Source organism: Abramis brama, assembly GCF_963993115.1.
Source record: "Abramis brama genome assembly, chromosome: 25".
NCBI classification, from domain to species: domain Eukaryota; kingdom Metazoa; phylum Chordata; class Actinopteri; order Cypriniformes; family Leuciscidae; genus Abramis; species Abramis brama.
In genome coordinates, this window is record NC_139987.1 from 9,062,104 (window position 1) to 9,076,839 (window position 14,736).

Below are 14,736 nucleotides of genomic sequence, written 5' to 3' on the forward strand. Positions count from 1 at the left end.
ATTTTTGTGAAAATGATCAAAAACGATGGCAGTGGCTGGCAACATAAAAAAAATTAAAAAAAATAATCATTGGCGGGGAAAGAGTTAATAATGATATAATAATAAATACGTATATATTTTACATTACATATCTTTATTTTATATATAAATTAGAACAATTAGAATGAAATATTCTAGTTTGCCCTAAACAACAGCCTGACATTGTCTTTTCAAATTCAGGACACAGAAAGTCCTATGGATTTTCTGCATCGCTGCCACTGAGCTAATGTCTTGCTGTAAGGAGCGTTTTATGAGGTTGTAAAGTTCTTGCGACTTACTCAGAATTGAAATGCGGTGGGCAGGTAACCCTATTAGCATTTACCTAACAACATCAAGCCTTTACTTGATACATCATGCATGAAGCCTCGGAGCAAAGTACAAGCCACTCTCACTGAACAAGTAGATATTATTTTAATTTGGTCTGGGCTTCTCAAATACAAGCCGAGGAGAAAGAGAGAGGGTGGTGGATCACAACGGTTAGGGCACATAGCAGAATCAAAGTATACTGTATAAGACATTAAAATGAGCACTGATATCAATCTTTCAATTCCCAAACTGATGTCAGCAGTGAAGTGATACAAATAAAATGAAAATCTATGATGCTAATGAGATGAGGAGCCGAATGAGACAGCAGATAGAAAAATATCAATCTTCCAAATGAGGGATCATATTGAGTCTTTCTAGAAGCATTTTTTTTTTTTTTTTATCAGGATGCGCGTTTAAACAGCTGAGGCTTCTGTCCTTTTCACAAAACTCGTGTCAAAAAAAGCAAAACAATATGTTTCTTTATACTCTCTATTTACAAGATAAACATGTGAAGATAACTGGTGCCGGAGACCATCAGGACACGTTTCAAAATGTCTTTGATCGTCTTGACAGCGTCAGTTCTCTCGAAGAGATTGAGACGTGACAGTGTGAAATCCATTTCTTACCTCGCCAGCTCTCCACCACATTTCCTGTGACGTCTTGGCGGAGCTTTGCGTTCGTTTAATCGATCCGTGTCCGTTACAAACATGCCAAAGTAGAGTTCTGAAGGGGCCTGAAGTGGTTACTGTGGCCCCTAAGAAGACGGGTGATGATGTCACCACCCGCCGTTGTTCCGGAGGCTTTGAACAGGTTGAAATTTGCAATATCCACAATAACCGTTGGTGAGGTACCATGTCCACATTCATTGTGTGAAGTCCAAACGCACAGGCACACAGGGTGAAAGAAAAAAACAAACAGTTTACAGGCAATAATTCCATATTCTCTTGTTATTCAAAAGTCCTTTGAGGGTTAAAAGAAAGAAAAACCAAACAGAACTTCTACACAATGGCTTGTAATGCCAGAGAGTTTCTTGACCAAAATGCTCTGCTGAACTACAGTGTGTGAACCTGCAAACCGAGTGATGCAGAATCAATGTAATGTTACTACTGGATGACCATAGTAGTCCATTAGACTAGTAATAGTGTAATGTTCAAAGAAAATCCACACGGGAGCTGAACTCAAGCTAAAAAATGACTATGGGAGACCGGAGGTTATTGCAACACATATTCAGCACGTTTAGTAGAGATCACTTTCTGCCTGAGGAAAAGTGTAATTGTTTCACTTCGTGAGAAATAACATTGATTTTTTTGGGGGGGATGTCCTGTATTTTTCTTCTGTTGTCTAAAATTTTATCTTGGAATACAACAAATCTTTGTAATTGTGTGTATATTTTTCCATATTAAATAATAAATGACACGAATAATACATATTTGTAAAAAGCATTTTCCCGCTCTGTGTTTTAAACATAATTCCTGACATCTAAAAGATATATCATCTAAAGGTGAAAATGCTTCAGTAATAGCAGTACATGTTAGATCAATAATACTATTATTTTGATGTGTGCTCTTATCAGAGATACAGTTGGGTTAATAAAAAAATGTGTGTTATGTGTTATGATTGCCCCAAGTCACTGTCACAAACCCATAACACTCTGACAACTTGTATTAAATTCAATTTAATGATAATATTACTTTTGGCAGATATATATGTTTCTTGCTTCAAAACATGGCATGTAGATTTGTAGTAGAAGTTCGGGTTATAAAGGAAATTTCAGTTACAGTTGTCCCCGGTCTCCCATAGCCTATGTCTTGCTGTTTTATCCAATTATAGCAATTTCATCCGTGTAGCTGCTTTGTTGAGTGACATCTAGAGTCAGAAAATCTCTTGGTTAACACTCCATGACCACCTCTTTCTGAACTGAAACTTGGTTTATTCAGCTCTTCAATACAACTGGAGGCTCTTATTAGAGGTTCTAGCTTTGTTATTGTCAGATCATTCCCTTAGATAATTAAAAAGCCATTTGAAAATGGTTTAGAAAGATCGTTTTGGTCAGAAACATGTTTTACACAAGTATATGAATGTAAAAGCTTCTAGCTAAGCTCCAATTCACACATTGTTGTGTGCCAAAAAATAAATTCAAGTATGTGGTGGATTGCCAGCATTTCCACCATCAGCTTTTCCATTAAGGTCAATTACTGTCATAGCGTAGCAACAGTTTTGAAGACGACACTCTTCAATGACAGCTGGCTACCTCAATAGTAACAATCCAGTTTAACGCCACCCCCTGGAAGTTTGTTACAACGGTGGACAGTGCGCTTGAGATACGTCACATACTTGTGAAGAAGGCGTTTCTGCCACTGTATGGTAACTCCAGCATGCTATCCGAGTTAGGGATGTCTGCTCCTCCCCCTTAGAATTCTACCTTCTTGAAGCTGAAGTGTGTAATTTTTTCTGTTTAACTAGCTAAATGCACAGAGTATTTAGTAAAAAGTGTGAACAAGCAGTTGATTTAGCAGAAACATCAAAACATAGTTCCGACCAGCCAACATAGCAACACCAGCTCAACCAATGGTGTAAGTTTGGGGCGTGGTTTTCTGTTTGCCTGACCAATGGCAGATAAAGAGAGTGTTTAGGAAACCTTTTGGAAAACAGTCATTATTTCTGACTAGTGGTTGCAGAAATTACACACTTCAGCTTTTAAACTTAAAAAACACATACACACTCACAAGCAAACACGTACACGATCTAGTTAACAGGTAGCTTTCAAACACAAAGCTTGATGTTTTTTACTCTGCATTTCAGTACTAAATTCTGCAGAATTAAAAATCAGGCAACATGTCGTCAGCCGTGAACGCAGCCGGCCCACACATTACAGTATGCGTTAGACACACTGATTCATTTGATTACATTTTGAAAGGAAACACAAGCTTTATGTACATCTAAGAAGCTTGATCTTTGGTACATGTGCACACTGAAAGACCTTGCCATGTGAGATATCATTTTCGAATTTAATAAATGAGTTTTCTTATACTCAAACAGATCTTCCATCTGACATTCTCATGTCTGGACAGATCTGTCTTTTGAATCAAATAATGACAGCATTTATGAGCACTCCCTGGCAACTAAATGAAAATTACTTTGAGCTCTGGTGAACATTAATTTGCTTCTTTTCATTCTCTCTTTCTCACACTCTCTCCCTCTTAAAAAAAAAACCCCTTGTTTATTGCACATTCCTATTCATTCTTCACTCAGCATGGGAGAATCACCATTATCTACTCCTCAGAGAAGGCGTCCTAGCGTCGTTGCACAGCGAGGGCTGAATGAAACCAAAGCCACGTTTAACGTCTCATGCATGTTGCATTGGATTTCAATTTGCCATTGAGCAGAACGGGGACAACAAAACATGTACTGGCCTTTGATTCGGAACAAAGAAAAGATGGAAAGAGACAAATGGAATCCCATTTTCCAGAATACACTACACTCCACAATAGAAGTGTACCGTATGCCAGATCCTCGTGTCCTCCAGCGACGTCGTTGGGAATGATTTTCACTTCTCTATATTCGCGAGAAACAGTTAGCGCGCAGCAGTATGCACAGTTTTCAGACACTCAGCTGCGTTAATGCCGGCAGAATGTGGATCACCACCCAGGCGCAGCCTCTTTTGAAATTACCCATCATGCCTTGCTATACGAGCGGGGCTGTTAGCGTCTAAAAGTGAGGGTGCTGGTGGAACGTTCTGTTGTTGGATAGTTAATGGAGCGTTCTGTAGTGGGGTAGGGGATGCTGGGCCCCTCCATGGGCGCTCTCTGGCTGGGTGGGGAGCAGGGTCCCGAGGTGCCCGTGTTGATGGTGGGCACTGCCGGAAGGGCCACGGTCTGGATGGTGCTCCTCTCGCGGGGGGGAAGCTCCTCCAGCCCCTCCAGGCTTTGGGGGGGACCATCGTAGCTCATGTTGAGCCGCAGGGGTTGATGCGCCTGGCAGTAGTCCACTATGGGCTGCTCATACCTGTAGAAGGTCAGAGTGCTCATCTGGTGAGGGACCTGTGGGGGGTAAAGTAGAGAGAGAGCAAGAATGAGACAAGTTGAAGAATCTTAATTAGAATAATTAAACCATCAACAGTCATTAAATCGTCATTAAAGGGGTAGTCGTTCAAAAATGAACATTTTGCCAAGTCATTTTAGACCCATATGACTTATTTTCCTCAGTTGGACAAAAAATGGGAAATTTTGAAGATTGTACTGGTTGCTCTTTTCCATGCAAATATAATGAAAGGGGACTAGAGAATTCAAACTTTAAAAAAAAATATTCAAAAGCACCATGAAATATCAAAAATCCACTGATAACATTAACCGCTACAACTGGAGTCAAAGTTGAACTCAAAAAACAGAATCAGTCTGATGTGTGAATGAATCATTCAGACTCAAACTGAATTAATAATTCATTGGAAAGATCTGATTCCAAAAAAAATATATTCACATATCAGTCATTGCTTTACAATAAGGTTCCATTATTTAACATTAGTTAACCACATTAGTTAACATGAACTAATGATGAAAAATAGCATTTCTTAATCTTAATGTTAATTTCAACATTTACTAATGCATTATTAAAATCAAAAGTTTAATCTGTAAATATTATTGGCAACACTTTATTTTAGGGTCAAATTTTCATTATTAACTAGTTGCTGATTATCATGCATATTACTAGGATATTGGCTGTTTACTAGTACTTATAAAGCACATATTAATGCCTTATTCTGCATGACCATCTTCTACATCCCTTAATCCTACCCAATACTAAACTTAACAACTACTTTACAACAATTAATAACCAGTAATTAGGAGTTTATTGAGGCAAAAGTAATAATATGTAGTGAGAACTGGAGCCTTAAACTAAAGTGTGACCATGTTGTTTAATGAACCTGACTTGTAATAACAATGAACAGTTCTATTTTTTATTAACTAATATTAATAAACATGAATAAATACTGCAACAAATGTATTGCTCATTGTTATTTAATTATTTAACTAATGTTAACTAATGGGACCCTATTGTAAAGTGTTAACAATCATTCAACTGGAACTGAATTAAAGTTTCATTAAGAAGATCTGAATCAAAAGAATGATTTGTTTATGAATCGAACATTGCTAGTTCTCTCGTGAAGAATTTGAACAAAATCGATCACTCAGACTGCAATAGCGATTCATTTAAAAGTTCAGATTTGAAAGAATGATTCATTCACGAATCTGACATACAGTACTTCTCCCATGAAGAATTTTCAATTTTCAAAGAACTTACATTTTGGTCTTTTTTGATCACAAAAAGCTATTGTATGACTCTGAATATTGCACATGAGTCATACAGTACCACTTTTGACAGACCACTTTTATGGTGCTTTTTGTTGCATGAGAGTTCCTGTCTTCATTCAATTTATTTTATGAAAAAAACAAAACAAAAAACAATCAGGATATTCATCAATATCCATTGATGTCTATCTATAGAACCTATAGTGTTCCAAGGACAAATGAAAGACATACAGGTTTGGAACGACATGAAGGTAGGTAAATAATGACATTTTTCATTTTTGGGTGAACTCTCTCTTTAATAGAGTAATTAAACCACCCCCTCACCACAAGAGTCATTAAATAGTCATAAAATATCTCGGATAATGATTCCACCACCAAGAGACATGCACACATTCCAACATCCCTCATTCCCCCATCGTTCTCAGCCCACTCGCGACTTCCTCTTTAAGCTCTGCTTCCGTCTGCATTTAGAAGCTGCCTCGTGGCGCCTCGTTTTCAAAGAGGAACCGCGCTGGTTGGGGTAATAGCTTTTTACACCGAGTGCAAACCCAGCATCTGTCTTGCTTCCCAGTGTGTGTGCTGTGCTCGCTGGTGACTCACTCTGTGTATACACAAGAGGCAGAACACACGCACACACACACACAAACCCCCGCATAGGCTTCTGCAGCTATTCCTATGATAAGTGACACAAGCAAAATGCCTTTCCATTTCATGCCGTGACTCTCAGAGAGGCGTTGAGGAGAAACATGCCACATGTGGCTGCCTCACGCGCACTGCAAAGAATATTTTAATTTTACTGGAAAATATGACAACAAATATTACTGACAAAACACTAATGTCCTTAAAACAAGATAAATTTACATTATTTAAATAAAAATGCATAAATTATTAAAAAAATATTTTCAGAGAACTCCATGAACTATGAGTTTATTTTTCCCAAACTCATCGACAAATTATTTCCTTGCATGTTTTTAACAAAACTCAGTGCAGTTTACACTTAAGGAATCAGTGAATGAATAATTATTTTGAGCTGGATCTTTTCAATGAACCAATTTATCCAGTTCATATTGAGCTCAACTCACTGACAACTTAATTTGGTTCTGTTTCTCACACACAACTATCATATGACTTCAGAAGACTTGAACTATAGCGTATGAGTCATACATTCTACATTTATGGTGATTTTATCATCATTTTTGGAGCTTATTACAGCTATGGTCACTATAAACTGTCTTCATATGGAAAAGAATCTTCGAAATATCTAAAATTTAGTTCCAGATGAGGAAGAAAGTATTTTTGGAACAGATTTGGAACAACAGCATTAATATGATTTTATTTTTCTAATGGGGGTAAGATACATATTGAAACTTATTAAAATCTTAAAGAGGACCTATTATGCTTGTTTACATTTTCATCTTTCTTTAGTGTGTAATGTTGCTGTTTGAGCATGAAAAATGTCTGTAAAGTTACAAAGTCAATCCAAAGAGAGTTATTCTCTATATCACTGTACACTGTGTCTGAACACTCCCTGAAACGCTTGATTTTAATCTTGAGTTTTCTTCTGAGAACGAATACGACACAATATACCAAATTAAAATAATTCCTGCTGAAAGCAAAATAAAGGGCCAAGGCCTGGTTAAGTTGCATTAGTCACGGTTGTGGTAAGCGGCATGACATTTCCCAAACATGCTCAAAGCAGTTGACCAATCACAACACACTGGTCCAGCCGACCAATCAGAGCACTAGGCTTGGGTATCGAGTATCGAGTATCGACTGGAACCGGGACTAGCTTTGCGATTTTCCCGGAATCGTTCAAAAGTTTAAATTTCGATTCCTAGTTTCGATTCCGCCGACCGGAAGAAGCAGCCGCTGTCTAAGTAACCAATTTGATAATTTCTAGCCCTAGTCTGAAATGAAGTAACTACCTAATCGATTTCCTACGATAATCCTACTTCCCCCACATTAGTTAAACATTTTGTAAACTGTAACATGGCATGGTAAATGCGTGTATTACTAGGATTGGATTGTTATGCTAAACTGCGAACCGATACATTTTATGAGACGCTGTGTGAGTTGCCTTATTAACTCACACAGCGTCTCATGTATTCAGAGCAAACAACCCTGACGTTAAACCTTAAAAACGTACTTATATGATGTTTTCTTATTGTTCGGTATCTTGCGAGTTGCAACCATATTCTCTCGTCCTCTGCTCGTCCGTTTGAAAACTGCGCGCGATGCCGGCTTACGTAAAAAAAAAAATCATGAAAACACATACACATGCAGAGCTGCCAACTCTCACGCATTCACCGTGAGACACACGCGACACTTTAAACAAGCTCTCACGCCACACATTCATTTCCCATGCACAAAATCGCGAAGCGCAGAGGACACGGAGACCGACAGACTAACCGATCATCTCTAGCTAATAGTAAAAAAAAACAACACGAACACTGTTGAAAGATACAGTACAACTTACCGAAATGTATATTCCTCATACATAATATCGATCAATCAGTGTTTTTTATCAGCGTGAAGAGGTCAATAACATAGCTGGAGAACAATTATGTCATATTTACCTCAGGAAAGTCATTTAATGAACATAATATAGGCTATAGCACGCAGTTGGCAAGAAAAGAGCTAGAGAGTATTTTGCTAAATATGTGTAGGCTACTATATTACATTTTTTATATTTTTACTTATATCATTAAATAAAGTTGTTATTATAATAAAAAAAACGCATCATATTTCAATTGAGTTATTTTTAACCTTAAATAATACTGCCAGCTGCATAGGGCTCTCTGTATGTTTACAGCATTAGAGTTTTTTCTTGAGAAAAATTAAGGCCTATCTTGAGTAAATAATATTTATCCAAATGAGTCAATATTAAATCAAATCACAATAATTGAATTGAATTGAAATAATTTAAAAAAAAGAGTAGCTTACTAGAAATTGTACCATGTAAACATTGTAACATGTCACTAAACCTAATAAAATTCAGTTTAGTTACTAAAATGTTAGTGACAATCACAATAAACTTATTGTGATGCAAATTTTTTTATATTTCAATTGATGGAGAAGGTCAGACTATTTCCTTCAGAAAGACCGTTGGTTAGCTAGCTCATTTAAAATGTCCTAAAAAAAAATTGTTTAAAATAGATTTGATATTTATATTGTAGTTGAAAACAGCCCTGTGAGAAATTCATAGTAAAGTTCATAAAAAGTAAAAAGTTCATAGAATTAAAATTGATCTAAACTTTTTTGACCCTGCCTCTTAAAAGAATCGGAATCGAGAATCGTTAGGAACCGGAATCGAAACAAGGAATCGGAATCGGAATCGTTCAAATTCAAACGATACCCAACCCTACAGAGCACATTGCACTTTTCAGAAGGAGGGGCTTCATAGAGACTAAAGAGGGGTGTGTTTCCCATATAACGACGTAACTCGATGCTTCACTACCATAGTACGATGCATCGTTGAAGAAATCAACAAGCTAGTCACGACTGTTTCCCAAAACCATATAGTCGCAAAGTGGTCGTTCAACCACGTTGGTTTATGATGTCACGCACGTGCTGGAGTAATAACTTATTTTAATGAAACTGTTTGAGATTGAATTAACGCTAGATGTTTTGATATAAATTACAGACATGGCATCTGAGGACTAGTTCTAATTTTTCTCTTTTTTTCTCTAAATATGTGGAAAACAATGTATTTTTTGAACATTCATTGAAAGCCTGTTCTAGTAGACCCCAAAAACAAAATATAAAGACTTTGAAAAAGTGCTTAATATTTCAAATACTACAAAAATACTGATTAAAAAACTATTTTTGCAGTGTTCTCATCTATCGTACTGTCACACACAATGACAAATCATGCTGAACCAAGTTTCCATGTATTTCCACTGAACGACCAGAGTTCATTGCTTTTAAAGGGGCGAATTAGTGAACGCTTAGAGATAGTGAAGAGCGACCAAGCGCGATTACCGTCACCGAGCACTAAGTGAGCATTAGTGACAAGAGAGCTCTGCCGGTGTGGCAGACGAAGAGATTTTACAAAGAGACTCCTGACAGGAAGCAAAATAAATAAACAACGTCAAATGCAGGCCCGACTCGCAAGTGCAAATGAGATGTGTTGTGTCAGCGGATCGGGTTTAAAGCTCTTTGTATGCCACAATTAATCCACTTCCCCATATTCCCCTGAGCAGAGCGAATGGCTTTTGCATGGGCACAAGCAGAATGCACAGCTACTTAAAAAAACTGCTTTACTTAAAGTGTCATGGGATTTGTTAAGAAGAAATGGATAGTCATCTAGGGCCAGTACAAGGGATGTTAAAAGTAGTAAAGCCAACACATATATACGGAAAGCGATTTTGTACAAATACATGCGTATTTGTGTTCATGTGTATGTGAAGAGCACTTGCTCATCAAGATTCCATTTAACATGGCCACGTAAATAAAAAATTGGATCTGTGCATTAGGTAGTGTAAATGTCGCTTAGTATACCTGCTGCTGTCTGTTATGTTATTGTCATTTGCATTTAAAGATACATGCAGGAAAATACAGCATGTTTTTCCCTCCACTCAAAAATGGAAACTTCACAGACACATTCTGGGGACATCTGAGACTTATATTACATCTTGTAAAAAGGGGCATAATAGGTCCCCTTTAAAGAAAACAAAATAACTAATTTACTAATTACTCATTTAAATTGCAGGCCTGCTTCTCCAACAGCATCTAATATTAATGCACTATATCGTAGTGTATCAACTGTGCCTATAATTTGAGTAGTTTATTTTACATTTGACTACTTCAAGACATGATTCTGCTTTAACATACAACTTCAAGCACTTAATTTATTCTGTTGGATATAATTGATTGTATTGTCTGGTTATTAATAAGCACATTTTTTTTATTATTGGTTATCAGCTGATGGTGATGGCAAATATCAATATTAATTGACCTCTCTGATACAGTATATCGGTCCTTTTGGCAACATCAATCACAAAGAAGAAGCGATCTTGCAAAAGCACAGGAAGAGACTGTGAGCTGATCTATTAAATAATGGTTATTGCATTTTATTACTCTGTGTGTTTTGGAGACAAGAGGGTTGGACCTTTAGTCTATGAGGACCCTCAGAAACATCAAAAGGTACCAGGGTAAAAAGAGAGGAGCGCTTGCCAAAATCCAAACCACTGCCCCAGGTGGCTTGAAAAATAGAAAATGAATGAGAAAGAGGTCGGAACATTGTTGTCGAAATGAAAGACCTTTTGAAACTAATGTTACTTATACAATCTGACACATATTTTCTGATGGCTATTTGTCATGATATTCAATATATATATATGAGATAAATATGTATTTACAGTAAAATGACTTGCCATTTTAACCAAACTGACATTGTTGCCAAAAAGATAATGTTTGATAATCAGGGATTAAAGTGAAAAAAATTCTTCTGACTGAAATTTTTTTTTAAGGCCAAGTCATATTCCTTTAACTTTTTACATAGTCGAGACCAATAGCATTTTAAGGGGAGATGTTTTAAACCGCTTTAATATTGCCAGTTTGCGTATTTTAAAAGCTATTTTAATCTATGAAAACCAGGCAGGGAGCATGTAGGCTACTGTAGAGCACGAAAGGCAGCATTGTGACTAGCTTCTGATTGATGGTGACCTAGCACTTTTTTACCATTATTGCCATATTGAAGTCTCCTGTGACATACTGTGCAAAGACACATACCTGGCTGTTAGATTAAAAGGCTTGCCATTCTCCCCCCATTTCGCTAAGCCTTCCCCTTTACTTAAACTTTCGTTAAGTAAAGGGGAAAACATATATTATATATAGGCAAATTATAACACGTTTACACAAAATTTGTTAACACACACACAAGTACTTTTCCCCTTTACTTAACATAAATTGTAAGAATATGACTAATAGTAAAGACTAGTACTAATAAATAAACATTAGGCCTATGCTAAAACTATTAAATAGCAGTCCCAAACTAGTTTTTGTTAATACAATGTTGGTATGAGCCACTACAGTCATTTAAAAATATAAAAAATAATACAAAGAAAAATAGTGAAATTTTGGGGTTAATATGGAAACGACAGTTACGATGGTGAATACACAATATTAACAATAACTGTTAATGAAACATGGAAACTGCTCCTCCTGGTGAATAGAATGGAAATCATCCCTGCATTGCTTTTATTTCGGGTAATTTACAACGTAACGGCATGCATGCTCGTAGTTTCTTTTGCACTAGCTTGATCAGTGAGGCGATACAGCGCGCGCCGCTGCATTTGCGCGTGCAATTGAGTGTGCGCTACGAGAACAGTATAATGGCTGACAGGACAAGAAAGTCCGTTTTTCTGAGGTGAAAAACTTTATTTCAGCATACACTTATGTCACTGCCTGGTAGTTCCTATTGTGCTGGGTTTTCTGAAGTAGTCATGATTCGCATAACATAACATGCTCTAAACACGCACGCAGAGTGGAATAGGAGGAGCGGGGGCGCGGGGAGCAAAGATCACAGCGCAAATTTGAACTATATCCATATATGTGATATGGTCTAATTCCATATCGCATTTAAAAAATGTATCGATATATTTTTTATATCGATATATCGCCCAGCCCTACAAGTGTGTCCATGGTAACTGAAATATAGTTCTCTACCTCAGCGCTCAACTGTAGCCTGACATGCACTTTCCGTGAGCAGTAATTGAAAACCCGGAGTGGACCATCAGCGAAGTGATTACAGAATGCTTAGAGTGGAGAGAGGAACGTGCTTTTGCTCCACTCCAGGCTTTGATCACATCCCCCTCAGCAGGGTGAATACACCTCGTCTTTCTTTAATTTAAGACCTATTCAAACTAAAATTAAGACATTTATTACACTATTTGAGAAATGAAAGCCTATTTACGGCCTTAAAATTATGAAAAGTGAATTTAAGACATTAAGGACAGACTGGAACCATATTGACGGAAATCCGTCATAGACTTGCTGCAATTAACGGAAATCCGTCGTAGCGACGGAGAACTTTAATCCCTGGATAATGCAATAATACATTGATTTTTCTCAACATTCCTTCTCCGTTAGGTGGTTGGAGTGGAGTGGAACAAGTTTTTCATTTTGATTAATAAGAACTTTGGAATATTTGGAATAACATAAACAAATGAATTAATATTTATTAAAGAGTTAGTTCGCCCAAAAATGAAAATTGAAGACATTCGTTCATCTTCAGAACACAAATGAAAATCTTTTTGATGAAATTTGATAACTTTCTGTCCCTCCATAGAGTAGTAGCTATGCAACTACCGCTTTGATGCTTCAAAAAGTTCATGAAGAGATCATAAAACTAATCCATATGAATTGAGCGGTTTAGTCCACATTTTCTGAAGAGACTTGATCACTTTATATGATGAACAGATTTAATTTAGGCTTTTATTCACATATAAACATTCTTCAACTCAAACATCAGTTGCGGTTAACGGAAGCTCAAGCGTGAACGCTTGATGTGCAAGAACCAATGAGGTTCATTCTCGTGTTACACAGCACGTTTGAGCTTCAGCAAGAACCAATGAGGTTCATTCTCGTGTTTCGCAGCACGTTTGAGCTTCAGCAACAACCAATGAGGTTCATTCTTGTGTTTCGCAGCACGTTTGAGCTTCAGCAACAACCAATGAGGTTCATACTTGTGTTTCGCAGCACGTTTGAGCTTCAGCAACAACCATTGAGGTTCATTCTTGTGTTCACTCTTGTGCTCTCAGATCCTCATTTGTGTTCTAAAGATGAAAGCCTTATGGGACAGACACTTTCGTTTTCATTTCATTCATTTTTGGGTGAACTATCCCAATGTAAATGGTCCATCTTGATTTGCTATCGACTGAAAGTGACTTCTCTGATGAAGAGAAGTATCACATTGTACAAGTTATAATGTGTGTCCGAGGTAAAGAGCGGTCATCTGAGAAGATAAATATTTAGTCCAGGATGTTTATGCTAGTGGAATGCAGTGGACTATCCAAATGAAAAGACATATAAATGATAAACAGGGTGAATCCTGTACAATAAGGCAGACATTTGCAGTGAGTCAAACCTTTCCAATGAGTCCTCAGTGGTACCATAGCGGTACCTGCTCACTCTCTCCAGCTCAGTGGGCTAGTCCCCCCCCACACACACTCTCTCTCTCTCTCTCTCTCTCTCTCTCTCTCTCTCTCTCTCTCTCTCTCTCTCTCTCTCTCTCTCTCTCTCTCTCTCTCTCTCTCTCTCTCTCTCTCTCTCTCTCTCTCTCTCTCTCTCTCTCTCTCTCTCTCTCTCTCTCTCTCTCTCTCTCTCTCTCTCTCTCAGCTATTCCTTCCTTCGGCCACTCCCAACAGATCTGCAGTGAGGTGGCATTGATTAATTATAATATACTAACTACGAATTCTGAACAGTGCATGCACATAAATCTAGACTAATGTGTGTGTGAGGGACAGAAAGGGTGTGTGACAAGTCATAACTACACCTTTCAGCACGGCAAAGTGACAGACGTGGACCTTAGTCAGGGTAGACACTATATTTAATTTAACACAAATGAAAAATGGCCGTGAGAGACAGACAGACGTTCAATGGGTTTCACTGTCTTACAGGAACAGTTCACCCAGAGTGGAAGCCATGAACTGACTTATGGGTCAATGACATGATGGTCATTTATTCAAAACTGTATACATTCATACATACATTGAGTTAAATACACATATTGATGAGCATGTTTTAATTACTTCATTAAAATTAATTTAAAAAGTCAAAAAATATCAGGGTGACACAATTGTCCTGATATTATAATGAAGAAAAAGAAAAGCCTCATTAAAAGAATACATTCTTGGAAACCTTATTAAGCTGGTGAACATCATATTTTATTATTGATTCTTTATAAGTGAAAACTGCAAATAAATAAAATGAAAAGCATTTGTCCACCAAATCACGTAGTAGCCAAAATTCAGAAACATGCAGAAAAAAACGATTTTTATTTTTTTCTTCAAAGCCACTTTACAGGGATAAACAGGAAAATAATGATTCATTGATGCAAACAGAGTTCAATTCTGCTGTAAAG

General features: G+C 37.3%; 1 protein-coding gene across 1 annotated transcript in view; it reads right to left on the reverse strand.

The window, feature by feature from the left end:
* Positions 1-746: 746 nt before the first annotated feature.
* LOC311076527 (leucine-rich repeat transmembrane neuronal protein 4) overlaps positions 747-14,736 on the reverse strand; it is a 117,133-nt gene continuing 103,143 nt past the window's right edge. The window contains exon 3 of the mRNA XM_084104838.1: positions 747-4,385. Within this exon, the coding sequence (XP_083960964.1) occupies positions 4,047-4,385 (339 nt within the window). The 3' untranslated portion in view covers positions 747-4,046. The remainder of the gene's footprint in view (positions 4,386-14,736) is intronic.